At 39.2% G+C, this 26,147-nt stretch overlaps 1 protein-coding gene across 1 annotated transcript; it reads right to left on the bottom strand.

Moving 5' to 3' along the window:
* On the bottom strand, positions 1-25,773 carry cunh12orf4 (chromosome unknown C12orf4 homolog). The gene is made up of 14 exons (XM_038293971.1): positions 25,616-25,773; positions 25,098-25,288; positions 24,787-24,932; positions 21,099-21,280; positions 20,669-20,768; positions 20,422-20,546; positions 18,352-18,458; positions 18,048-18,245; positions 16,169-16,297; positions 15,616-15,684; positions 15,325-15,527; positions 4,821-4,878; positions 3,295-3,362; positions 1-2,213 (listed from the first exon to the last, which is right to left on the bottom strand). The coding sequence occupies exons 2-14, from the start codon at positions 25,276-25,278 to the stop codon at positions 2,121-2,123; spliced, it is 1,659 nt and encodes a 552-aa protein (XP_038149899.1). The 5' UTR covers positions 25,279-25,288; positions 25,616-25,773; the 3' UTR covers positions 1-2,120.
* Positions 25,774-26,147: the final 374 nt, after the last annotated feature.

The raw sequence follows: 26,147 nt of genomic DNA, 5'->3' as shown, positions 1-26,147 counted from the left end.
TTGTTCTAATGTCTTTATTACAACCAGAAATTAGTTCATTCAGTTTATCTTGACAAAAAGACAATCACGCATGAGATGAAAATCTACAATTATCCAACCATGTAGTAATTGCTGAATGGATGAAAATTTTGAGGTGAACGGACGAAGCTCATGCAGGGAAACAAAATGATTGCAGTTGCTGTAGCGAGCCCAGATGTGATCATCGTTCAGCACACTCCTGTAGAACTCTGTGTAGAAAACCGTCTGAGCCACTGACTTGTCCTCTCTCCTCCATCCGTCTTGCACTTCCTGTTTCGCTGCTTCAGTGCATCTGCTTTTATCAGCAAGTTCTCCACATCCCTATGATACAGTAACTGGTCCCCTGTCTCCATTACTCTACACAATTTAAAGGAGTTCAGATTTATGAAGCTAGGACGGATGAACAAATTTCCAGTGTTCTTACAAGTTGCAAGCAGGTAAAGAACCATATTTCTTTGGAAGATCCACATACAGCAAGTTTGCAGAAAAGTGGCAGAAGATAAACGGCAAACCTGCATTTCAGCTCATTGTAGCAAAAAAAAAAAAAAAGAAAGAAAGAAAATACTCAAGCCTTTGAGGGATTACACCTTATTATTGGATAATAAACCTGTTTGACAGGTGGCAGCTATAAAACCTGTTAATGCTTCCTCAGCCACATAAAGTCTGCGTAATCCAGTCATCAGCCTTCCTGCTGCATCCATCCTCTAGATCAGCTGGGATCATTTCCAACAGCTACTAGACCTGGGCAGCAAAGTGTCTCCTATGATGCGCACAGCCTGATGGAAACACAAACGTTTCCTCAGACTCATAGCTGACAGGTGAGCCAGAGCGAAGCAGCCGCAGCTTTATGCACTGAACGCTGAAAATGGATGAAGGCAAAAAGAATGAGAGAAAGAGCTGCAGAAAATGCTGCAAAAGAGCCTATCCGACATTTTGGGAAGTTGAACTCTGACTTCAAAGCAGAGCAGCAATATCCTACTTGGATAAGAGCAGGGAAGGTGAAGTCTGCTGCTTAAATTTGATTGTGTTTCCTTGGAAAATGATGCGTGGGAAGCCAGCTTAGAGACTTAACAAACGGGTATCCAATGGAGGCATGTAAAAGCTCTCAGGTCAGTTGTCTGAAATTCTTATCACAGTGATGTCTGAGCCAGCTGCAAAATGAAATCCAAACACTGAAAATCTACCCAACGTCAGCTTGGATGCAATACTTTCTGCTGCTCTGAAGTGCAAAGCTTCTCATATAGCGCTTAGCTCTCTAAAGCTGCTACATCAGCCTACAAGACATCAGTGAGCCCTTTTACAGCTGGGCACATCTCTTTCAGTGCATCTCTTACCTATAATGGTTTAACTGCAGGTCTGCAGTCTGTCACAGCTCTAAGGATCTGTGTCCATCTGCCATTAGCATGCCCACAGCATGTGCTTTGGTCCGAAAGTCATTTAAAATCTGATGCCAGACGTGGATGGAAAGAAAGGCAGAATATTGATGATCTAAGTTGAGGAAGGCTATTGCAGCAATTTTTTTTTCTTGGTCAATTCCCACTGCGCACAGCTATGCTGCCTGCGTAGATCACCCTTGTCGAAGAAGTGCTCATTGTTGACATACATTTCTCTAACATAAGGTCCCTATATATATATATATATATATATATATATATATATATATATATATATATATATATATATATAAAAACTCCTTCAACTGTGAGATTTTTATATGATTCCTAATCATCCATATATAGAAAAGCTTCCTGCTTTAGAAGTTTTGGATCAAAAGCCTTTTTGTGTTAGAAAGGATCATTTAAAATTCAACTGACTTATACTTCAAACTATCAACATCTTTAGAAATATATAACAGTTCTGTAACTTATATACTTTAAAGTGAAAGTGATTATTTTTCTTTAAAGTTAAGGAAAATGAATTTCAATAAGTTCAGTTTGTGTAGTTTTGAAATGCTGAAAACAGGACCTAAAAAGCTTTAGGTCCCAATTACCTTTATTTTCTGCAAACTCACTGCAGTAAGATGTCTCTATCAAGTCATAATACTGATAACTTCATGAAACCTCTAAATGATCTTGAAGATGCAATGCTTGGCCGTCTACACATCAGTGCTTGGAAGTGAGGGTTAGTGTTGAAGAGACACGGAAGATTTGGGGCAGCATGTTGCTCAGCTGGTAGAACATCTCCTCTGATATACTCTGGAGACAGAAAGAGAGACAAACAGCGAGGATTAGAGGAGACAAAGGGATGATGGAGCTTTATGCAGCGATGAGGATCTAAAGAGAAAAGGCCTTAATTGATCTCACACTAACGGGGGAGGTTTGGCTGTTAACATCCAGGTTTGGTATGTTGGACAACAGGCTGAAGGATTCAGCTGGTTTCATTGCATGAGCTGCGACTTTTAAAGCAGAAACAGAAACCATACTATAAACGTTTGGACAGACTTCAGCTCTGAGCTGTAGATGAGGCCATCTGAGCGCTCAGAGACAAACCCTGACAAACCTCAGAGAAGCTGGAGGCACAGAGCCTCCAGCTAAACTCAAACTAAAACACCGCTTAGGGGGGGTTTAGCACTGGATCTGAACCTTTTACAGGTTCAGTAAAAATGGGAATATTTGGCCGTTTAGCATGTGAAGCTTTAAGAACTTAATGACGTTAACAATGCCATAACTGAGCTGAAACATGTCACTCCTTAAGAACACAGAGTTGAAACGATGCCCTTTAATCCCAGCTCTTATCACACATGCTCAGAGTGCTTTCTTTCATCAGGGCCATGTAAACAGAGAGAAAAAGAAAGCTAAGCTCCATAATCTATGATTTAAGGTGAGCTTTTCAAACACTCAGCTCTCCCTCCTCCTCCAGGTGGGCCTTTTGTTTCTTTTAGCTCCTTTTTCAATCACCTGAAGCGTTGCTTGAACGTAATCAATCAAAGAACAATCAGGACTCTTTGGCTTAAAGCTGGAAAACAGAAATAAAGATTCTGCATGCAAAGGTTTCCCTGCTTGAAGGCTAAATATCAGGTCAACTAAATGACTAAGGAGCCACCGTGACCACGTGCATGGCAGCAGTGGATATGACTGTTTCCAATAGCTGCTCAGAGGTCAACTAAAAATAAAGAGGAGATCCTTGTATCAGCTCCAGAAGAATATCAGAGCTTTGGAGCTGATAGTCTGAAGTACAGCCTGGCTGAGTCAAATGATAAACTCTCTGACTATTAATATATACACATGGTTACTGCCAACAAACAAGCATTCCTGTTGCAGCAAAGTTTGATCTCACCTTTGGTACCAGAAACTGAACAGTGCGGGAAATACCTCCATCCCACGACACCATCTCCATCATGAACCCTGCAGATAAAGCAGGAGAAAAGAATGTTGAACACCAGGAAACATTAGGGTGTGAAGACAAAAACTAAGGCAAAGCATCTAATTCCCGAGGCACAGTGAGCTGTGTGTCCTCTCTGCAGCGCTCAGACTGCAGAGTAAAGGCATGTCGTCTGAGAAACGTTCCTAAACTTCTTTACATTTTCAGCCCCCTCAAGAATTACTGACACACCTGCTGAGGCGAGATAAAAGCCTTTCAATAACATCACTCATGCCTGATTTTGTGTTTAAACTAATTTAATGTTTCACACACAAAAAAGGAGTTAAATTGATAAGAATTTAATTGTTTAGGGAATATTTATGCAACTTTTAAGCAAAAAAATAAAAAAATCCCTCATGTTAAAATATAATTTGCCTCATGAACTGTAATTAGCCACATTTTGGAAAGCTGGTTCAGTTACAATCAAGAAATTACTAAAGTAGAACCTGTCTGACAACAGCAAGAAGCCTAAAAGATAAAAAAAAAAAAAAAAAAAAAAAAGCGACATGAAGTCCAAATCTTAAAATAAAAGTTCAAGAACAGAGCTAACATTCAGTCTGGAGGGTTACAGAACCAGTCCAAAAGGTCTAGACTCCAAAGAACCACAGTGAGAACCATCATCCCCACTTGGAGAACACACAGAGTGGAGAGCCTGACCTACCAACCTTACTCCAAAAGCTCATCCAGGAGGCCACAGAGGAACCCAGAACACACAAAGCTCTGCACGCCTTACCGTCTCATTTAAGGTGAAAGGTCACAGAGGTCAATATCTAACAACGGGAATGAGAGACTCAGCAGAAATTACATATGGACACCTCCATGGAAATGTACTGGATTACATTACCGTTTCTAAGGACAAACATCACAACAAACATATTCAGTGGACAGACTGGAAAAAAACTGGACATTTTTTTGGAAGCTGTGAGTCCTGCTGCATAAACTTTAAATACGTTTGTGAAACAGGCTGCTATAGGCTGCTTTAGAAACTGCTGTTATGGGTAACTAGGAATCCCCTGCAGAAGAATGTCCATCAGTATGTGACCTTGAGCTCTGAAACATTTGGTTCTGCTACACAGAAATGAACCAAAGATATTAAGTTTAGGGTTGAGGGAAAAAAGGGAAGAAACTGAAGAATTCTGTAAGAAAGTAAAAATCTTCTCCTGGACGTCCTTCAAGGTTTATTTTACTATAACAGTAGCAACGACCCAACCAATCAGCACTGGAAACAGAAAGCATCCAGCTCTTCTGCTGAACACGTGTCTGTTTGCTGAGTTTTATTACTTCTGTTGTAAGCTTTGCAAATGAGACGCTCAGACAGAGCAAAGACCAACTTTGATTTAAGGGACGGCAACATTGGTTGTTTCCACTTATCAAAAGACGAGAGACGTACAGACTGAGGGTTAAATGTCCATCTGATTACTGCATCCGCTTGGTTACTTTACCTTTGACACATTTGAACACCAGTTCTGCTCTCTTTAGGCACCAGGGGATGGTCATCTCCTGCAGGGAAGAGAGAGAGGAAATTAACACCAGTAGATAAAACATTCAATGATTTACACTAAGATTAATCCAATAATGCCACCAGGGGTAAATAGAGAGCAAAGCTCTCATATCCGGAGCAGAAAAAAATGTTTCAGAACATCACTGTCCCACCATCCCACTTAAAGCTCAGGGTTTAAGACGGTTAGCTTCAGTTTGCTGCTGCAGCAGGAGAAAAGCAGAGTGCTACAGAGGATGATTCCCTGAACCAGGAACACATGAGTCATGAGGAAATAAGAGCACCAAGCCTGACTGTCTGTTTATGGAAAAACCAGCAGCTCAACAACTAACTCCCACATATATATTCAGTCAACTCATCTTATTCTCTTCTTATTCCCAGTTGTTTTAGATCCCTGAGAATGATGCTAACTTGTTGATATGGCATTTTAATATAGTCAGGAGAGAGATGATTTCACCATAAGCTTGAAATTCTTTAAATGCAAAAGCTCTGTTCTTGCTGTCTGCAAACTTTGAAGTAAAAACGGAAAATAAAACCTTAAAATGCTGAAGCCAGATGGAAGATAAAAGAAAAGATGCTAACTGTACCCGGAAACTCAAACTGTGGTTTTCTGAGTTTCTCCAAGGAATGAACAGACATCAGAAAGGACCTTCACAATAAAGTAGAATATAGGGGAATGAAACAGAGACTACAGACTTTAACACTATGGTGATTAAAGTAGGTAATGGTTTGTTTGAAAGGGCAGGTTGGTACCGAACACTGCTGGGAGCATATCTGCAGAAAGAGAGAAGAAGGAAGCAACTCCTAATAGAAAGCCGCTCTGACTGCGGATCGGATGGAACCAAGTGGATATACCGTTTTCAGTTTACTCTATTTCTCTCTCTCTCTCTGTTCTTTAATATTAAGCTTATTAAACTGGGACCCGAGTTCAATTTTTGTACCACAAATGTGAGGTGGTATTAAGGTTGGGCGATATTTACACATTTTCCATCCAATATTTGTCAGTCCTACAAATGGCGATGGGCGATATATTCATGGAGGCGACTCTGTGGCGAAAGACGAGGACCCTTCAGAGCGTATTCCTCTGAGCCGCTTGTAATATTGTTAACCACCTGCACACACTGCTTAAACCCAATAAGGTAAACATGCTTATTTTATTGTCAAAATTGTATCAGTTCGTCCAGTGGCACTAGTTCCCTCTTTTCCAGTTGTTCTCACTATGTTATGAGACATTATAGTTTTTGATTGTTATTTATTCAATACGCAAAATCAAACAGACTAAAACTGGGAGAGAGAATTTTATTTTATTTTTATGAAAAGGAGACATTTTTATTTTTTAGTATAATTTTGTATTTTTCTTGTTAAAATCATATCCATAACAGATGGAGTGGCCTGTAAAAACACTTAAAAAAAAATAAAAAAAAATGCCTCTCACTGGTTCTGGATTGGCTGCTGCAAGGTCACACTGGGGGGGGGACTACAGCTGTAAGGAGTTTATGTGTACCATTAAAAACAGCATTTGTTTTGTTTTATGCTTTTTTCCATGGGATCCATCTTAACCCATGAGTCCAAAAAAGGAAAAAAAAAAAGTTCTGAAAAATTATCATTAAAGGGCTGATTCCATCGTAATGGATATTCTTCCAGTCGGCCAACATTAGATGGTATAATAATCATTAAAAAGTTCTCAATATGTCATCACATATTCTGACCCCTGAGAACAAATGGAAAAGCTCCTCAGATTGGCAAGGTCATAAGTTCTGTTTTTTGTTGACGTACATAGCAGCTACCACCTAACCGTTCTGGTTGTGCTCCCAGAACAGAACCTGTGGTGCTTACCAAGCAACAAAGCACAAACATGAGTACCAGGACAAGAATCCTCGTCTCTAGAAATAGTTTGTCCTTATTGGCAGAACTATTTCTCTATATTTTGTTTTCTTCGCATTCAAAGACAAAAACATCTAAAAATAAGAGTGACAGACAGGCCTGTTACACGTCAGCTGTGGTCTGAACTCCCTCTAAACAAAGGTCTCCTAACCGGTGCTTAAACACAAGAATGAGCTTGTAGAAACAAGTCAAACTCTCCTAAATGCGCAAAGGAGCTGAGAGATGGAAGCAAATCCTGCTGTGAAAACAGAAGTTCTAAATCTAAATTTGTCAGAAAGACTGCCGAGCTGCTATAAACCACCAGCTCTTCAGACAACATGAAGACTGACAATGAGGATGATAGTGGCTCAGGAGGTAAAGATTCATCCTCTACTCGGGTACCCAATAGATAGTGGTAACACACCCATGGTTAAACTAGAACTGGATCAACTGTCTTATTCATCTAACTGATGAATAACACAATTAAAGAAGCTGTGTTTCAGCAGCTAAATACCGTCCTAACAATGAGCAGCTGCTTGCTGACCAGAGACCGCCCTAGTCCAGGTGTTCAATGACACCCATAAAAATGCAGAATGTGGAAGGACCACAGTGATGGTATATATAAAACTGACTGGTTTACTAGACAAGACTGATTAGTGCCAGTAGGTAATTTTACATCACAGCACAAAAATCACATTTGGTGTTCCGCAAGGTTCAAACATAGGGCCCATTTTATTCCATATCTACATGCTCCCTCCAACTCAGATTATAATCAGAATCAGAGTGTCCAGTTGCTCCCCCACAACATCACCGGCCCTCCTGATCAGTTTATTCAGTCTGTTGTTGTCAGCGACCCTCAACCCAATTCCCACAGCATGTGACAGCAAAGAAGAGCGTGCTAGTAACAACAGACTCATAAAACATCCTCAGCATCGCCCCACAGATATTAAAGGACCTCAGCCCCTCAGGAAAAATAGTCGGCTTTGGCTTCTAGTCCAGTCCAACTTATTGTTAAAGTACACTCCCAGGTACTTATACTCCTCCACAGTGTCAACAGAAAACCCCCTGGATGGAAACAGGGGTCACATGTGTTTTTGCGTCCTCAGATCCACTATTAGCTCCTTAGTCCAATCAATACCAAGGCTGTGTCCGAACGTCTGCCCTAACCCATAAATCACTATATATTGGGCTCAGTTAACTGACTGTTCAGACACATGATCACTACTTTTCACAGCCCGTTTGTCACGTGACTCCGGCTCCCTGCACAGTTACTGCACCCTCTTTGTTCTCTTTTGCCCTCAAAACAGATCCCATTTTGCTTTGTTCGGCATTGTGAGATACATCTGTTTTTCTAATGACATCAATGTACACCACTTTTCAAGATGCATTGTGGAAAATGTGAGTCCACTTACTTTTTCATCCACTAATCTATTCAATGGGTCTTCAAAAAATAAAACGTAAGTAACTATATGGCTCACAGTCAGAGCTTTGAGACTGCTGTTTTCTTGTATGTTTGACTAACTGCATCCGTCTCTGTGCCGTCATGTGTTTGATCATGCATGTCTCCATTTTATTCAAACATGACTTATATTTCACCCTTCCACTAACATGTTCAAATATGAACCGAAGGCTTGTACCCTGAGCATAGTAGGAGGAGCTGAGAGTTTCCCGGTACTGCAGAGACAGCTTCTTCTATCACGACTTGCCTGTTGTTCTTTGTAACTGACACATTGCAACATGTGAATGGGAGGACCTGCTAAAAGGGGTCGGTTAAATTCAAACAGTTTATGTAAGCAAAGAAAACAAAAGAGTAAAACAATGTCAATAAGCTGACAGCATCACTATGCCAACATCTCCATGATGTCCTAAATGGTTCATCATGATAAAAAACTTTATAAAAAGAAAGAAAGAATGTCCCAGAATTACTTTATATGGAGACTGGCTGGATAATGTTTAGATGATCACAAAACAAACAGACTAAGGAACAATCCGTTTCCAAAAGCTATGAAGGCAATCGTCCCCCTGCTGTTAGACACACATTCCCATTTCACTTTCACATCCTTAAAAAAAAGATCATATACCTGAACAAACACTCCAGCTGACGACCAAATAAGCCCAAGTTTACCAAACTTTTCAACTTCAGACCCAGAAAATTATATTCATGAGCTAAACCGTTGCTTGAATATACAAACATTTCGATAAAATCAATACACCACAGGTGCTAAAATATTACAAACAGCATCAGTTTCCCCCCCCACACAAAGTGATTCTTTTATACACTGCTCAAAAAAATGAAGGAAACACTTAAATAACACATTTTAAATCTGAATGAATAAAATATTCTCATTGAAGTTCTGTACAAAGTTGAATGTGCTGAGAACAAAATCACAAAAAAAAAAAATCATCATCAACTCTTAACCAATGCAGGCTGGGATTTGGAGTCGCATACAAAATTAAAGTGCAAGAACACACAACAGGCTGATCCAACTTATATGTAATGTATCAAAACAGGTCAGAATGAAGCTCAGTATTGTGTGTGGCCTCCTGTATGACCTCCCTAAAATGCTTGGGCATGCTCCTGATGAGGTGGTGGATGATCTCCTGGGGAATCTCCTCCCAGAACTGAAATAAAGCATCATCCAACTCCTGGGCAGTCTGTGGTGCAATGTGAAATGGTGGATGAATCGAGATAAGATGTCCGTTATGTACTTGGTCTGATTCAGGTCTGGGGAACGGTGCAGTCCATAGCTTTAATGCCTTCATCTTGCAAGAACTGCTGACACACACCAGCCACATGAGGTAAAGCTTTGTCCTGCATTAGGAGGAACCGAGGGCCAACTGCACCAGGAAATGGTCTCACAAGGGGTCTGAGGACCTAATCTCAGTCATGCTACCTCTGGGGAGCACATGATTGTCTGTGCGGCTCTCCAAAGACATGCCACCACACACACCATTACCAACCCGGTCATGCTGAAGGATGTTGCAGGCAGCAAATCGCTCTCTCCAGAATCTGTCACGTCTATCACATGTGCTTAGTGGGAATCTGCTATCACCTATGAAGAGCACAGGGTGCCAGTGGCAAATTTGCCAGTCCTGGTGTTCTCTAACAAATGTAAGGTGTTGGGCTGTGAGCACAACGCCATCTGTGGACGTCGGGCCCTCATAACTTCCTCATGGAGTTGGTTTCTAATCGTCTGTGCAGAGGTATGCACATTAGTGGTCTGCTAGAGGTCATTTTGCAGGTCTCTGGCATTGCTCCTCCAGTTCATCATTTCACAAAGGCTGAAGTAGCCGTACTGCTCCAGGGTTGTTTCCCTCCTCAGGTCTCCTTCACGTCTCCTGGTGTACTGCCCTGTATCCTGGTAGCACCTCCAGTCTCTGGACACTATACTGACAGACACAGCAAACCTTCTTGCCTCAGCTGGAATAATTTCCTTCTGTTGTCACCATCCAACTCATTGCATGAACTGTTTAAGCACTTTATCTAAATACTTCATGTTCATTTACATGGTTACAAAAAGAGCCTCTACTTTTTATTCAGAGTGAATAAAGGAGTTTAATATTTAACACCTTATGTTTTATTTTCTTCTCAGGATGTTTTACATTTTTAACACCCTCCTTTTCTTTTTACTAGAATTGTTCATTTGTGTTTGCATAGTACATTCTAAGTCTATCTCACCAAAATCACATTAATAAAACCTTTTGATATTTGATTATGAACAATAAACATGGTTCATTTCAGTTTTATAGGGTAATTGGCTTCTTTCTAATAAGCCATTTAAACTAAACCAGCCAAAAGGTTAAAGATTGAACAATATATATATATATAAATATATAAATATATAAGAGATGTTCTGATCCAGTATTGATTAATGTATTTGAATACCTGTATCTAAAGTCTATTATTTAAACATGCTGATAGAAACACACTACATATGTTTGTGTCTGTTTAAAGTTTATTGGTGGTTACGGTAATTATAAATTGCTTGTTTTTTTCTCACACCCATTATTGTTCTCTATGTGAGTTTTATCACTGAATTAAGTATTCTTTAATACACAACACAACAAAATAAGTAAAAAACAAAACAAAAACAAAGAAATGATTTGTGTTGCTATCAACATTGGTCATTACTCAAACATGAATATCGGTATCCACAGTGAAGGTTGTGGTCAGCAGACACCATGATGGCTTTTTTTTAGCCATGTTCTAAATGTCATCAAACTCTAAAGGATGAATTTTAAGCTAAAATAATTTTTGTGATCTGGCTTATCCTTTTAAACCCCATTTCAGAACCACCTGCTGCTTTCTAACCCCTCCTCAGGAACATCTCCAAGTACTCTTTCACACATACTTGTTGTGATTGGAGATTGAGGAAAGAGTCCTCAGACATATTAAAACACGTCAACGTATCTCACTCATCAGTACTTTTTACATCACACCGGTTTGTCCTGTTGTGTTACTTTTATAACAAAGTCACTGCTCAATGTTCCCATGGTGTTATAACATGTAAAGGTTGGTTCTTATAACTGAGTGGCCTTGTGTGAATCATCTGGGCAATCTAGAAAGCCAGCATTTTCTTGACTGGTGAAAGAAATAATCTATTTAAAGCATGAATGAAATCTAGATGTTTCTTTTTAAAGTGTTAATTTTCTTCTAGACCCTTCAGGCTTTAAAAAAAAAATAAACTAGAAAAATTTATAAATTTAAGTGTTTCACAAAATTGTGGAAATATTTTGATATGTACCAGTTTTATGGCTGTTTTTAATGACAGTTTTGTGTCTGTGGCACAAAGGCACAGAACAAAATGAAGGAACCTTGGAGGGTTAAATTACTAACGCTCTGTTTAGACAGCACATTTCTGTTACCACGTCTACATCACAATGATTTAATTATAATTTCCGTACACACTGATGAGATGAGAATGCTGTAATTCATGTGCTACACCACTAGTTCTTTACAGGTTAACATGCCAGCAGTTCCTGCTTAGATCTCGTGATGTGCAATTAATTGCAATTACATTATTGTCTTAACAACCCTAAAAATGGCAAAGAAACACGCTTATGAAGCACAGTTTAAACTGAAGGCTATCAGCTACGCAGATACAAACGCATCCAGCCAAGCCACATCACCAACATGGACGAGGTGCCGCTATATATATATATATATATATATATATATATATATATATATATATATATATATATATATATATATATATATATACATACATACATATATATATACATAGTATTGTCATATGGATAACAGTAAAAACTGTGTCTACTTTGGATAAAAGCATCTACTAAATGCATTAACATGAAAAATAAACAATATATAACACTCTTCTACACTCTTGTGGTTAGTGAAGAGAAAATTTGAAATAAATATTTCAATATTATTTTTTATATTATTATTATTTTACAGTCTCTAAACTGCAGTTAACGATTAAATCGATTAACAAATTAGTTGACAATTATTTCAATAACTGATTAATCATGATTAATCTGATTAATTGTATCAGCCTCGCCCTGCGATGTACTGGCGACCTGTCCAGGGTGTATCCCGCCTCTCCCCCGTAGACAGCGGGAGACACCAGCACCCCTCGCGACCCCGCTTGGGATAAGTGAGACAGAAAATGGGTGGATGTTTAAGCCCCAATTTTTAATCGCTGACATCTTGGTCTTCTGTTGGTTTTAAACTGATTGTCAGTCTTTCAATTGAACATGTGCATTTATTTCTGATTTCAGTCAAGTTTTGCACATTTAACCCTATAATGCCAAATGTATCGTATTTGATACATACGGTTTCTGAAATGTTTTGCATCTGACACCTTTTGCATAATTTAATGGAAAAACTTTCCTCAAAATCCTATTGTACACAATCAGATATACCTGATAACAGCCAGTAGAAGACTACACAAAAAATAATCTCGACTTATCGCATAGTAATAAATTATTAATATCAAAAATGTATTTCTGTTTTTTCTTTTTACATATTTTGTTAAAAGGGCAAAAAAGGAATTGAAACCAAAAAAAAAGTAATTTTCTATTTTGTTTTATTCTTGGATCAGGCTTTAAAGGGTTAAGAGCTTCCCCATTCAAGTGATGCTATGTATTCTGTTTTCAATACAAGACACTGATGATTGAAACCAGTAAAACCTGCAACCGGTTCCAGATTGTGCTACTTTCAGAGAAAACAAATTATGGAAACAAAGCATTAACATTTTCACAAACAATAACAAAGTTTCAAAGTTTAAAGGCCTTAATTCCAACTCCACCACTTCCTGGACTTAAGCCAGCTTCTTTGTTTCATGTCTCCACAGACGCATTAATCCAGGTGTATTTGACCATCGTCATCATGGTTACTAAATTCAGACATGTTAGACTTCACACCTGAATACTTGCTCTACCTGTTCCCCAAGCTTCAAAATGAACACCCTGTTAATGTGTCACTACAAAGTGACACATTAACAAGAATTTCATACAAATGAAAGCATCGGAGGAATCTGGAAATATCAGGTCTGATGTGCTTGATGATGCGAGCAGCTGATCAGTCCCAATGGATTTCTTTTTCTTTATATGTAAAAACAGCAAAGGTGAGCCACGCCTTCAGTTCAGACATTTTTACTGAGCTATAAAGACTCAAAGTTATGCGCAACATGTTAAACTAAGTTATTGATGTTCATCTATAATTTCAACCAGAGGTGAAGAGGTTCCAAAACTTTTTTTTTATGGTTTTCATTACATAGAGATATTTTAGTTTAAAAAATGTGAAGCAAGCCAAGGAGATGTGATCTCTGAACTGACAAAGAGGCTTGGATAGCTGAGTAATGCTGGTTAGACACTATGAAGAGGAAGAGAATATGCTAAATACAGCATTGCAGCAGTGTTGGTTGTAAAAGCAAAAATGATAAATGAAGGCTTGTCACATCTGCGTTTATCTGCTTTTACAAATTGAATACAAATATTATGAGTATTATTTTTCATTATAAATAAACAGGCCTGTAAGGTGATTTATCAACTGTGAAAATCAGACAGAATCCAACTTATATGACGGAAAGAGTTTTGGTATGAGGAGCAGAAGGCGCTTCATATAACAGAAATAGAAAAATAAGTAAGAACTTGGATTTTTGAGTAAGATCCTATTGGGGGAACTTGCCTGACTACTCCAATCATACGGTTTGTCTGATTAGAGCAGAAAGACATTGACCTGCGCTGCCAACAGGTGCGTCTTAATCAGATGTGTACATGTCAGATCTAACAAACCAGTTGGAGTTTTTAAATCATCGTTGTCTTACAGAGAACTGATAAAGACTGATAAATAATTGAGCCTCAAATTATATTTTTTCCCTCTTGGATTATTGGATTATGAAGCAAAATGATGCACTGAATAATTAAGGTCCTTTGGCCTAACTTTTATTCCTATCTATTCATTTGCGAAAGGAAATTGACCTTTGAACCTTTTCATCTAAAACAAACCCTTTACACAGTAAAAAAAAATGTAATCTAAATAAGTAACGTTTTTCTTAAAATAAGTGCATTTTTTTAATTTAAGAGGTAACTGAGACACTTTGCCAATGGATTAAGGCGATTTACATTTAGAATATGAAAAAACTATTGCATGGTCTTATTTCAATTGCATATTATCCACTTATTTTATTTAAAAGTAAAAATACTCATTCCATTGGCAAATCATCTTATTTACCTACTCAAATTTAAGGTAAATACACTTAATTTAAGAAATATTTACTTATTTCCACATTGGTTTTGCAGTGTAAAAGGTCTCATATTATACTATATTTGAAAAAAAATAAAAATAACGATGAGTGGGAAACCTCCTCTCAGATTAGACAGACAGCATCTACTGATAACCTCCCAATTCAGCCTTCTTCTAAATTAACTGTTTTGTTTTTCCAAGCCCTGGCCTCCTGAAGGCCACGCCCCCACACCCTGCAACCAAGACAACCAGAGTTTGTAATGATGGCAGCTCTGACAACAGAATAATACAGAAGACAAATCTTAACCGATGGGCTGCTACAGGCCGCTATGAGCAGCTTATAAGTGACAGCAACACATAACAGGAACAGCTTGACCATAAATGCTCATTGCCTTTCATTTTTATTGTTAAAAAAAAAAATAAACATTTTTTATCAATTAAAAATATGGAATAATCTCACTCTAATCATCCCAATACAGAGCAAGAAGCGTTTATTCTAAACAGTTAAAACAAAGGGGTGGTGGCATAGTGATTAGAGCAGTTTGATTGTGCCCTGAGAAGGTTGCAAGTATGCTGTTCAATCCCCACAGCCTGCACTCTCTGAGCCAGCCCTTAACCCCTGAAAGCTCCCCTGGCACCGCACAATGGCAGCCCACTGCTCCCCCAGGGGATGGGTTAAGATGCAGAAGTGAACTTGTCCATTTTAAGATCAATGATGCTCAATTATTATTATTAGTAATGATCCAGCTTTTCAAGGAACGACTGAAAAAGACGGCTGTTGGTGAGCAGCAGAAGGTTTGATTGTCAATTAGAAGACCAATGTGAACAACAACATCCAAACACCCTTGCTGCTCTGAGCTGTTCATACCTCGGACATATCGTGGACCAGCAGCAGAGGGATAGTGACGGTGGTGATGTCGTGCGTGCAGCAGACCTTCAGGATGTTTCTCAAGCCCATGATGGCCGGATCCCGGGCCGTGATGTTTCCGGAGCGGAGATTATCGTCTACACAGAGGTGGAAGACGACGTGGACCTCCGATAGGTTGGAGTGCCTCGAGATGTAGAACTCGCCTCGAAGAGAAAGATGCATGATGACCACTCAGATTAACATGGGGGTCAACATAACATCCAGTGTTGCTGCGCAGCTTAAAATCAATACCTGGTAGAATATTTGAAGGATTTCTTTCAACAGTTTTGCTCTTATCATCTCCTCCGTTTTTCTGAATTTCTGCAGACACACAAATGACAGATAAACTAAAACCACAGCTGAAGATTACTCGGACCGGCTGAAGGAGCGTCCCTGAAAGGGTTTCAGACGAGCAGGAATGTTTCTGTTTATATTCCCAGAGACCTTCCACTTTCCCACTTAGCCAACGATGTAGACACAGCTTTCTGTCAGCGCTGGAGGGGTCATATAAATTGTGTTCTATTTTCTGAGCGGCTAATCCCTGCTCATATCACACCCATGTCACTGAAACACTCTGGCTCTCTGAGAAGCAATTACATGTAAACCCCGGGAACCAGCATGCTGCTAAAGACACTTATACTCACACATCACTTGGAATAAATCAAATAGATTGAATTATTTTGATTCTTTTATTTGCAATTTACCAAAAAGATGCTAAACTTCAGTAGAATTCTATATTTTGGTCAAGTAGAACAATTTTTAGTTTTCACATAGTGAGCATCAGGGATGCTCCATTCCTACTGACCTGGTTGGTCCTTCTGCTTGCTGCTCCGCTGGGCCCGAGCGTACAGAACCACCTGCTGCACCTCCTCCAGCTGCTCCTCCAGACTCAGAAAGTGGAAATCTGTGCACTCCTTGGCCACGGTTGCAAAGTCTAGAAGGCAACATAGAAGAGGGGAGATGTGAGATGGGTGCAGCGGGTTGATGTCTGTGCATCTTTAAAACCAGACCCTGAGCAGTTTCAGAGTCTACGCCTGAATTTCCTGAACCAACAGGAAGACTGTTAAAAATTCTGCTTCTTAAAACGAGACACCAAAGCAAATTAAGTCATTTTGGATAAATATGTAGCACATTATACACATAAACTTCTATCACTAAACATAATATACTTCTAGGATTCTAAAAAAAAAGTAGAAATATTTACAAATCTGTCTGCAACAGTTGAACCCAACATAATTCATTTTAAGCTGAATTCTATTGTTTTTTTTTTAAACCAGTGGGTTCCTGTTTTCATTATCTGGGTGTTTTGTTCAGGTTTGAGCAGGAGACGGTTGAAGGAACTGCAGCTTCTTTGGCTGCAGGAACACTAGCTCTGCAGAGATTCAAATGTTTTTTCCTTTAAATGTATCCACTCCAGGACATGCAAACAAGGAAACAGATTCGTTGCTTGCCCTGTTAGAAGCTTAACCGGTTCTATCATTTGTATTTTAAATGGTTCAACTAAAGACCTGGGATCAAATTAGGTGTGAGACTGTGAGAAACAAAGTGTCTGACCATCTATTTAAGTGGATTCTTTAATTTAAAGTGTTTAATTGAAACCGTCCTGGTTCCTCTTTAGGGTAAGGAATCTTTTAAAACTCTGATATAGAGGAAAATCTTTTATTTCTCAGTGGATCATCAAACTTAGTGGTCCTCTTTATTTTCAATCATTCTGGTGATATATTTATGTAAGACTGTCCTACGTGCTCGCTCCATTAGCTATCGTTTTCTGCGCGTGTGCACTTTAAGCCGTATATGTGTGGTGAGCTACGGTTTCAGCCAGTCATTGAAGCTCATCTTTCTCAGCGCGGTTCTTTGAAAAAATGGTTGAGGGTCGTAAGAGAGAAAGTGTCTACAAAGTGTATGAGAAGAAAAGAAAGGCCTCACAAGTGAAAAACAAGACCAGAGTGTTTTTGGGAGATTCTTTCAAGCGATGGTGTACACTGAAAGCACAGGTCGGGCTTCCCACTGATGCCTCGGTTGCAAAGCTTCTACTCGTCAGGTAAACTTTGGCATGCTATTTGGAGCAATCCATTTCACATAACTTCTAGTAAAAGTTATTTACCACTATACTGTAACTTTCTAGGGAAGATACGTTTATGATGTAATTTACATTCTTAATAGTTATACGGTGGCCACAGATCCTTATTTACCCTGCAAACATGTCCAAATTTCCACTGCAGCACACACACATATATATAAGCATGCCCTGATTTTTTTCAATGTAGCAGTAGTATTACTTGTATATCAATAACCTTTTATATATAAATATGGGTGAGATGAGATCCATGCAAGTGACCATCTTGTGATTGCGTTCCTGCACATCCTCGAGGAGAAATGGGCTTCTGCATGTTCTTGTACGCATTTAAGCGTTCCCTCTCAGGAGCTGGTACAGGCTGATGCATGTGTGGAGAGAAATTTTTGCGAAAATCCTCCACTATACACTTAAGAGACTTCAAGGTGACACAAAAATGGAGGAAACAAAAATTGAACATAGCCTGAAAAATAAAGTAAAGTAAAACATGTTCAGAAGATGGGAAGAAGAGGCTTAAAGCAATCTTTAATGACCAGAAAGCCTGTCTGTTTGGAAATGAAATAGGCGACAGGATGATTCCTCATGTTAACGAGGAGCTTTGTTTGCTGACCTCTCTTGATTCCACTGTAAGAGTTAACCCGGTTATCTACCAGCAGCACCAGTCCACAAAGTGAGGAGGAGTACAGTGAAAGAGCCGTCTGCAGCCGCCGCAGCTTTGCTCCGCTGCTGCTGTGTCGTCTATGTTTACAGAAATCCAGCACGTCGGCCCGGACCAGGCGCAGGTTGTGCATCGTCTTCAGTTGTGCTCCTGGATGAGGAACAAACAGTTACACAGGTATTCTGTAAGGAAAAAAATGACACCTGCCATTTCCCTGAACACAAGTCTAGAATGCTTTAAAAAAAAACATGGGAACCTAGGTGGATGGTGAAGCTCTCCTCCAGCAGAGGTTGCTCCTCAAAAATCCTTGAGCAAGAATCTGCGTCCTCTGACAGCTGGCTGGACTGAACCTTGATCTCCTCACTGAAAACACATCATGCACAGAAATATAATCATTATACATCAGATAAATACAAGGCAGCCACATGTCCATCCATTAATGTTAACTAGCTAAGATCAGAAGGTTTGCAGTGCAAGAGAGGAAGCAAAGCGGTTAAAAAAGTTTATTTTCAGTATTTAAATACCTGTTCACTTTGTCCTCTTCCACCTGCAGACCTGATGTATTCTAGTCAAATTTTATTGGACCAGTCATAAAGTAGAGATGAAATGCAGTGGCAGGAAACATTTTCTAAATGACTTTTCTAAATATTTTTATTTGCATACCTGAAAGGTTTGGTGTTTATCTGATTTCAGACCAGAGTCAGAGCTTTTTCTCCTCCTGTTAGAACATCTACAAACTAAGCCTCTTCATAGGGAACAAGGCCGCTCCAATCCATGAATCTGCTCTGATGAATCTCATAAATTTTTTGTTATAAACTGTGAACAGCACCAGTTCTGTTCTAGTGCTGTCTCCACTTTCATGAAGGCCAAAATATTTGCCAGCTCCTCCATGTTCAGAAGATGGCTGATCAAAGCTCTGGAAGATGTTCAAAGTTTGGGATACAGCTCTAGAACATCACCCTGCTTTAAACTGGATAATAATTTCCTCTTTGACCTGTATGCTGGGGTCAACGGGCTCCATAATGCTGGTCGTTCTCTAGAGAACCTCTGTGGCCAGAGTCAGAACAGCTGGACTCTGTTGGCTGCACAGATTTCCACTAACAACTGGTTCCAATAAAGACTCTGCAGGAGTGAAGGTTTTTAAAACCTTTTCAAAATCGTTCTAATGGAGAAGCATCGTAACTCAAAATCAACATCACTATCAGCACATGTCAGTAATTCTAAAACAAATTGGTATCGGTTAATTCAGTAAAGCTGGGATGATATCAACATCCAGGGTTTATTTTAGTCCAGTTTCTGTTTTGTTTTTTTCAGGGAAGCAGATTGGTCATGTGGCAGCGATAGTGATGTAGCAAAGGATTGTGGGTGTTAATCTGAAGCAGACCAGCAACATAAGCACTAAGGAGGGATTTTTTTTTTATTTACAGCCTCATATTGATTGGAATATATAAAGGATACAATATGGGTAAATATCGGCATTAATACTATCAGCCATCAATATTACTCACTCACTCATATTACTCACTCACTCCACATTCATCCACCAGATCTCTTCGATCACAAGACTGCAACTTCCTTCACCTTCCTCGCTCCAGATTAAGGTCCATAGGAGATCGGGCCTTCGCTGTCGCTGCCCCCCGTCTCTGGAAATCTCTCCCAGATCATCTGAGAGCTCCACAACCACTGAATGATTTTAAAAGAGGCTTGAAGACTTTTTTATTTAAGCAAGCCTATTCTGCCTCCACATGATTTTTATGATGTTGATTTTTATCTTTGATTTTACTGGCACTGTGTAGCACTTTGAGATTTTTGCTAAGGAAAAGTGCGGTACAAATTGGATTTATTATTATTATTATTATTATTATTATTAGAAGAACTTACTTCGTGTTAAAATGTAACCCTATACATTTATAAAATGTGAAACAGTTCACTTCTACTTTAAAACAGAGCAAAGTTTTCATTATCCAAACATTATTTGCAGCAAAAAGAAGTTTAAATTTTTGCTTTAGGTCAAAAGGTGTCCTCTGTGTTGATAAAGGAGATCTGCACATGTCAGGTACAGACAGACTCATACATCCATGACAGGAAGGGGCAGCATCTGGTTATAGTTACCCTGATTTACCTGATCCCTGCACCTACTTACAGCCTGTCCTGCTAACATTGTTTTGCTTGTTTTCTTTACGTCATACTGACTGAATCTGAAGGAGATTGACAGTATTTCTTCTGCACATATAAACATCTCTATTTTCAGGTCGATCTGAAGCTCATGATGAGTTAAAGCACCAACAAGACAGTCAGAGGCGGTGGTATAGAGAAAGGAACTGACTTAATTTGGCTGCTGTTGTTGGACTTCTGAAGGTCCTGATGCAGTTTGATGACCCACTCCTGATATTCCTGCTTCTGAATGCCCGTCACCTGCTTAAGTTCACTTGCCCATTTGTTCTCCAAGACCTGCAAAAGGAGAGAGTGCAAAACATTACAGTAAAGAAGAAACAAAAGCAGCCATGTTCAGACTCAGGTGTGACTGCAGGTGAAGATTGGTGTAACTAAATCTTTCCAAGTTTATGTTTTACCTGCTGTGCATCAAAGTGTTGAGATGCTACTGTATTTACATCCTGGTCGCTTAACGTATTCCCCAGCTCATGCATCACTTTGTCCATTTCTGCTGCTTGCCTACCAGACACAGAAAATATGTCTTCACAGGGCTGTGGCAATAAAACAAGAATACACATCACCATGGTTACCCGATCAACATCAAGAGAAAACACCTCTCTGAGCCACAACTAAAGGGCATTCTGGGAAATGGAGGCAGAGGCAAAGCTTTGAACCTCTCCCTCCTAAGCAACCCATGCTTGATGATATGGCTGATCTTTTTTAAAGGTTAATTTATTTTAAAACCAACTTTTATTTACCTTATTTCAAACAGAAAAAAAAAGAAGAACAAACTTTGTAGAAACAATTACTTGGAGACCCAGATTATCCAGGTTTATATCAAACGGCTACCTTTCTTGGAGCTTCTTGATCTCCATGTCTCTCTCACTGATGAGCTCAGAGACGCTAACGAAGTAGTTGTGCTCCAGATTGAGGAGAGTATCTGAGGCCGGGGAGTGGATAAGCTCGTGGTAGACATCAGCAAAGTCCTCATCCCAGCTGGGCTCCTCCGGCCTGGCGTGCTCCAAGGTCGTCTGAAACAAAAGCAACACAGGGGATTTGGTGACACCTGCTGGAGGATTAGGGAATTGGTACGCAGGACAACTTTCAACATGTTGTAAAGACTGATTTAGTCCTCAACATGAAATAGTTGAACATTGAATAAATCCTCCTTTTTTAACTTGGCTGTCACCTCCGATAACCAGCCCACTCACTAAGATCTTACAGAACCTGCATAGCATACAGTATGAGAAACTGACTTCAAGACAATCTAAACCCAAAAGAAGAAGATGAAATGGATAACCTGTTTAAACTAAACTGCTTTTGAATCCCATCCTGAATATAAGAGCAACAGAGGATTCATCTGGATTCATGGCTCCCCTCAAGAGATTTACGAGTCGTTGGACCACAAACAGAACCTGAACCATTTCCAGCGCACTTGCCTGTGGCACCACAACCCTGCAGAAAAACACTGATATGCAAATGACAGAACGTAGACGTGGAATCCTCAAAGATGGTAATCCGTCAGGTGTGAAAGTTTTTTTTTTGAGTCTGAGAGAGAAACTTCAAAGATTTATAAAAATAAAAAAACCCTTATGACATCACACACTGTTTTTAATGGAGCAACCCAGATAAATGAGCAGAAGAAACATTAAAAGCTGCATGTAATTAGTTTGCCGCTCCATGCTTGATTGACTGCCTTTAACAGCTAGGTTTACATTCAACAAATTAAACCCTCGAATTGAAATATTTTCAAATTAAACTGCCCCAAAATAAACTGAACAAACTGGTTGAATGGACATAAATAATCTGAATAAAACAGCTGATCAGACAGAAAAAATGCGCCATTCAAACATGAAAAGTTTGAATTTTGACACTAGGTGCACATGCTTACTAAGGTCAATTTCCCTTATTCAGGATAACTTGATCCTAATAAGCATTTACATGCACAATGGGATGGTAAATCGGCATAAACCACCCCTCTCAGTTATCTGTTCTGATCTTTCAGATCATATTCTGATTCCAATACTTGTATTTGGATGTTTGCAGATTCAGAAATGTTTCCAACACCTGAGCTGTTTGCTTCAACCCAAACTTTATTGTTGATACTGTTAGATATTATCAAAAGTTCTTTAAAAAATTCGAAAACAATCAGTATAAGTTCAGAAAAGGAATAATATATATATATATATATATATATATATATATATATATATATATATATATATATATATATATATATATATGCTGCTGTAATTTTTATAAATAATGACTTCATTCATTAGATCAATGAAACAACATAAGGGGAAAAAATTTTCGAGACATTTTTAATCTAAAATTATTTAATTATAGAAATAGACTGATTAGATCTGCCGCTGCGGATGGGGCCTAATTTCCCTGATACCCGATCTAGAATTTTCTTCCATATCAGGACCGGTAAAGAGATTAATACTGGATTGCTGCATCTCTAAACCTGACTGCATACCGAGGTGATTCAGGCGTGTTGGACTCTGGAACTTGAGGGCTGGAGTTGAAGACCTCTGTATCAAATGATCATGGTTAGAGGCACCATGTTTTTGGATTTGTTGATATTAAACAAGTCATCCATATAACTGGGAAATATCTGGAGCCTCCATGGAAAATGACGGCATCAAAAGTGTCTATTACTGCAGCCGCAGCTTCTCTGACAGAAAATTCAACCATGTCCTTTAATTTGGATTTAACATTTAATAACAGCAGACCGGGAATAAAAATACCACTTTAAAATAAACTGGTTTTAAATTAAATTTTTTTAGGTAGATCAGAGAATGAAGTGACTATTAGTCTGTAAATCCATCATTTCCTGTTCCTCTGGAGATAAATATGTGCAATGCAGAGGCCTGTCGCTCTAAGCCAGTCCTCAGAATGAGAACGATAAGAGAACATGACCTTCAAGCAAAGCAAATGTCTCTCACTCGCGTTTTGTGAGAAAATGGCTACTATCTGATATGCCCATTACCATGGTAACAGGTTTAAAAATGATAAAATGCAAGGGGATGAAGACTGATGTTTATCCAGGAGAGATGATAGTGAGGAAGGTCAAACTATCCTACAGCTCCCTGCAGCAAACAGAAGCACCCTGAAGTCATCAGATTCTGACTGTGCAGCATTACCTTCCTACCATCACAAATGAAAACAGGCAGAGTTCATGTTACTTATTAAAACTTTCAAACACCTGGGTAGGTCTGGTATATAAAAAGGGAGAATCTCTCAGGAATAAAATAAATAAATAAATTGAACTTTATTGATTTCACAATGGAGAAATTAACTCTCTGCATTTAACCCATCCCCTTTTATGGAGCTGTGGGGTGCCACTGTGCAGCGCCCGGGGAGAAATCAGAGGTTGAGGGTCTTTGCTCAGAGAGCCAGAATGGCAGTCTGTGGGATTCCAAGCCCTGTGCCCTAACCACTAGGCCGCCACTGAGAAATGATCCCTGAAAAGCAACATGAACCATGGTGGAGTCCTGTGATGCTGTGGGCTGCCTTTACTTCCAAAAGTCATTGGGAACCAGTAAAATGTGTTAATAATCTAAAACATGTGGTCATATCAACACAGAAATTCTTCAGCAGACACAGAATCATCTTTTTTTAAGCCTGCTTCAGTCCTCAGACCTTAACCTCAAGGGAAACAGTGGCATCTGAGTAGAAGAGAGCATCGAAGAGACTGGGACACTGCAGAATGTGCAAAGAGGTTGGCTCTGTAGATGTCTACTCCATCCTACTCATATAGATTAGGGGAAGCTACGTCCTATTGGCTAAAGGGGGTAGAACCTCTTTCATAAGTTTTAAAAGTGCAAAACCAGTGATTTGTTAAAAAAACAGCTGTTAAGTTTTTTTTTTTTTATGTTTTGGTAATATGGTATTAAGTGAAGGAATCCTATAATAATAGCAGAGAATAATGCACAAAACAGTATTGGAATGACAGCATTAGGGCAGGCCACACAGAGACTCTCAGATTACCTTCTTTATCCATTTTATTTTTCCTTTACACCACACAGACCATCCGCTTAGAGTGTAAAGCTACCATCTGAGAAGAAAGTTAACTTTTTTCTTTGGTTTGTCATTCCTGAAATATAATCTATGAGTAGGCCTTTCAAATATGAACATTGAATGTCCCGTAAGTGACTGCAATAAACCATAACATTGTCATCGCTTTGCAACGAAATCTAAATTAGAATTTCACAGGCTAGCTGGTCCTCTTTAATGAGGCCGTAATGCAACAGTCACTAGCTAATTCCTGGTTGATGCATAGGACTGAAACCTTTTTTTTTATCCAGACTCTTTAGAACCAGGACCAATTTGCCTGTTTGATCCGTATGATTATGCAACACAGAGGTGATCCAATCTATTCATGTGTTTCACTTTTCCAGCTGTTTTAAAATGTACATGAAAAAGGTTACATCAGTAATCTGTCTAGATGCTCACAGATTAAGGTTTTTATTGCACACTTTCATAAAATAAGGAAAGATGATTTACACAAACGGGGGGAATGGGTTCCTACCTCGGTATAAGATCGGGCCCAGGCACTGGTAAGCTGGTTTACATCCACATCTCCAGTGGAGAGTCTCTGCAGGGCTAGCTCTGCCTCCCTGTCATAGTCCAGGGTTGTCTCCTTCTCTATGAATCTAGACAGAGAGGCCTTCAACTCTGCAAGTGGAGAGACAATGTTGTTGCTAAACAGCAATAATGACTGAATATTTACTGTAGTGTTAAGATCAGCATTAAATCAGCTGATCTGTCAGATAAAGTTTAATTATGAACCAAAACAAAGGATAAGTGATAAGTAATTTCCCCGTGAAGCTGCAGACTCACCATATTCTATGTAGCAGGGTATCCTATGCAGAAGCAGCAACCTTCCGTGCAGATCACTGATGTTCAGCTGGACAGGAAACTGAAGGGGCACTTTGAGGACACATTTGTTCTTTCCTGCTTTGAATTCAAACACAAACTCCTTCTCGGCGATTCCGTTTGTTTTGCATTTGCTTTTCTTCATGACTTTAAAGCTTTAAAAACAGAATAAAACGATTTAATTGGTTTTAGCAGCCCTGTCATCTGAAATCCGGGCTTTTAAATCAGATTTCATAGCACAGGTTTACGTCTCAGCGACACCTTTACACAGTGGTCCCCCCATAGAGCAGAACCTCCACTGAACAACAAAAGATCCCTTTAATATCTTGAAGCTGATCTTGATGCTAATGTTGAGTTGTTTAGCTAGCATTTAAGCTAGCTGTAAAGTAAAGGCACATTTTGAAGGAGAGACAGGCTATGTTTGCTGCTCTAAACGTGTGCATTAAAATAAAAAGACATTAGGATCTAACAGGTGCGCTTACCTGAGAATGAATGAATACAGCGACGTTATTTCCGCTTGGAGGGAAAGAGACCCTACAGCTCATACGGATCAGCTGACTACCTTAAGATGGCAGAAGCACTTTCGTCACATACATTTCGTCCATATTTCCCTATTGTTTGTTTGAATTAAATTAATTTGTATAAAACTGTCAAAACTTTTTTGTAACTAATTTTTTAAGGTGCACTAAGTTTAAAAGAAAATTTACCAAAGCAGCTTATTTTGTGGACTACTGCCCCCTGCTGGTGCTAGCTATGAAATGAATCCATCCATCCAGAGTGGGGTCGCAAGGGGTGCTGGTGCTTGTCTCCATAGATATCCCTAATAAAGGCTAGATGTCTTACGGCGGAGTCTCAAACGTCATCACCGGCGGCCATCTTACCTCAGGCAGGCTTTCTGTTGTGCTCTGTGGTACCTAATGTAAGGTGAGTGATCAGCACGAACACAAATACTCTTATCTCACTGAATTCTTGACGGATTTACAAACAGTTTGGTTTCTTACAAACATTATGAAC

This window comes from Cyprinodon tularosa, unplaced genomic scaffold (assembly GCF_016077235.1).
Source record: "Cyprinodon tularosa strain WSP-4 unplaced genomic scaffold, ASM1607723v1 ctg332, whole genome shotgun sequence".
Taxonomy (NCBI): Eukaryota; Metazoa; Chordata; class Actinopteri; order Cyprinodontiformes; family Cyprinodontidae; genus Cyprinodon; species Cyprinodon tularosa.
This window is presented reverse-complemented; position numbering and strand designations above follow the sequence as displayed.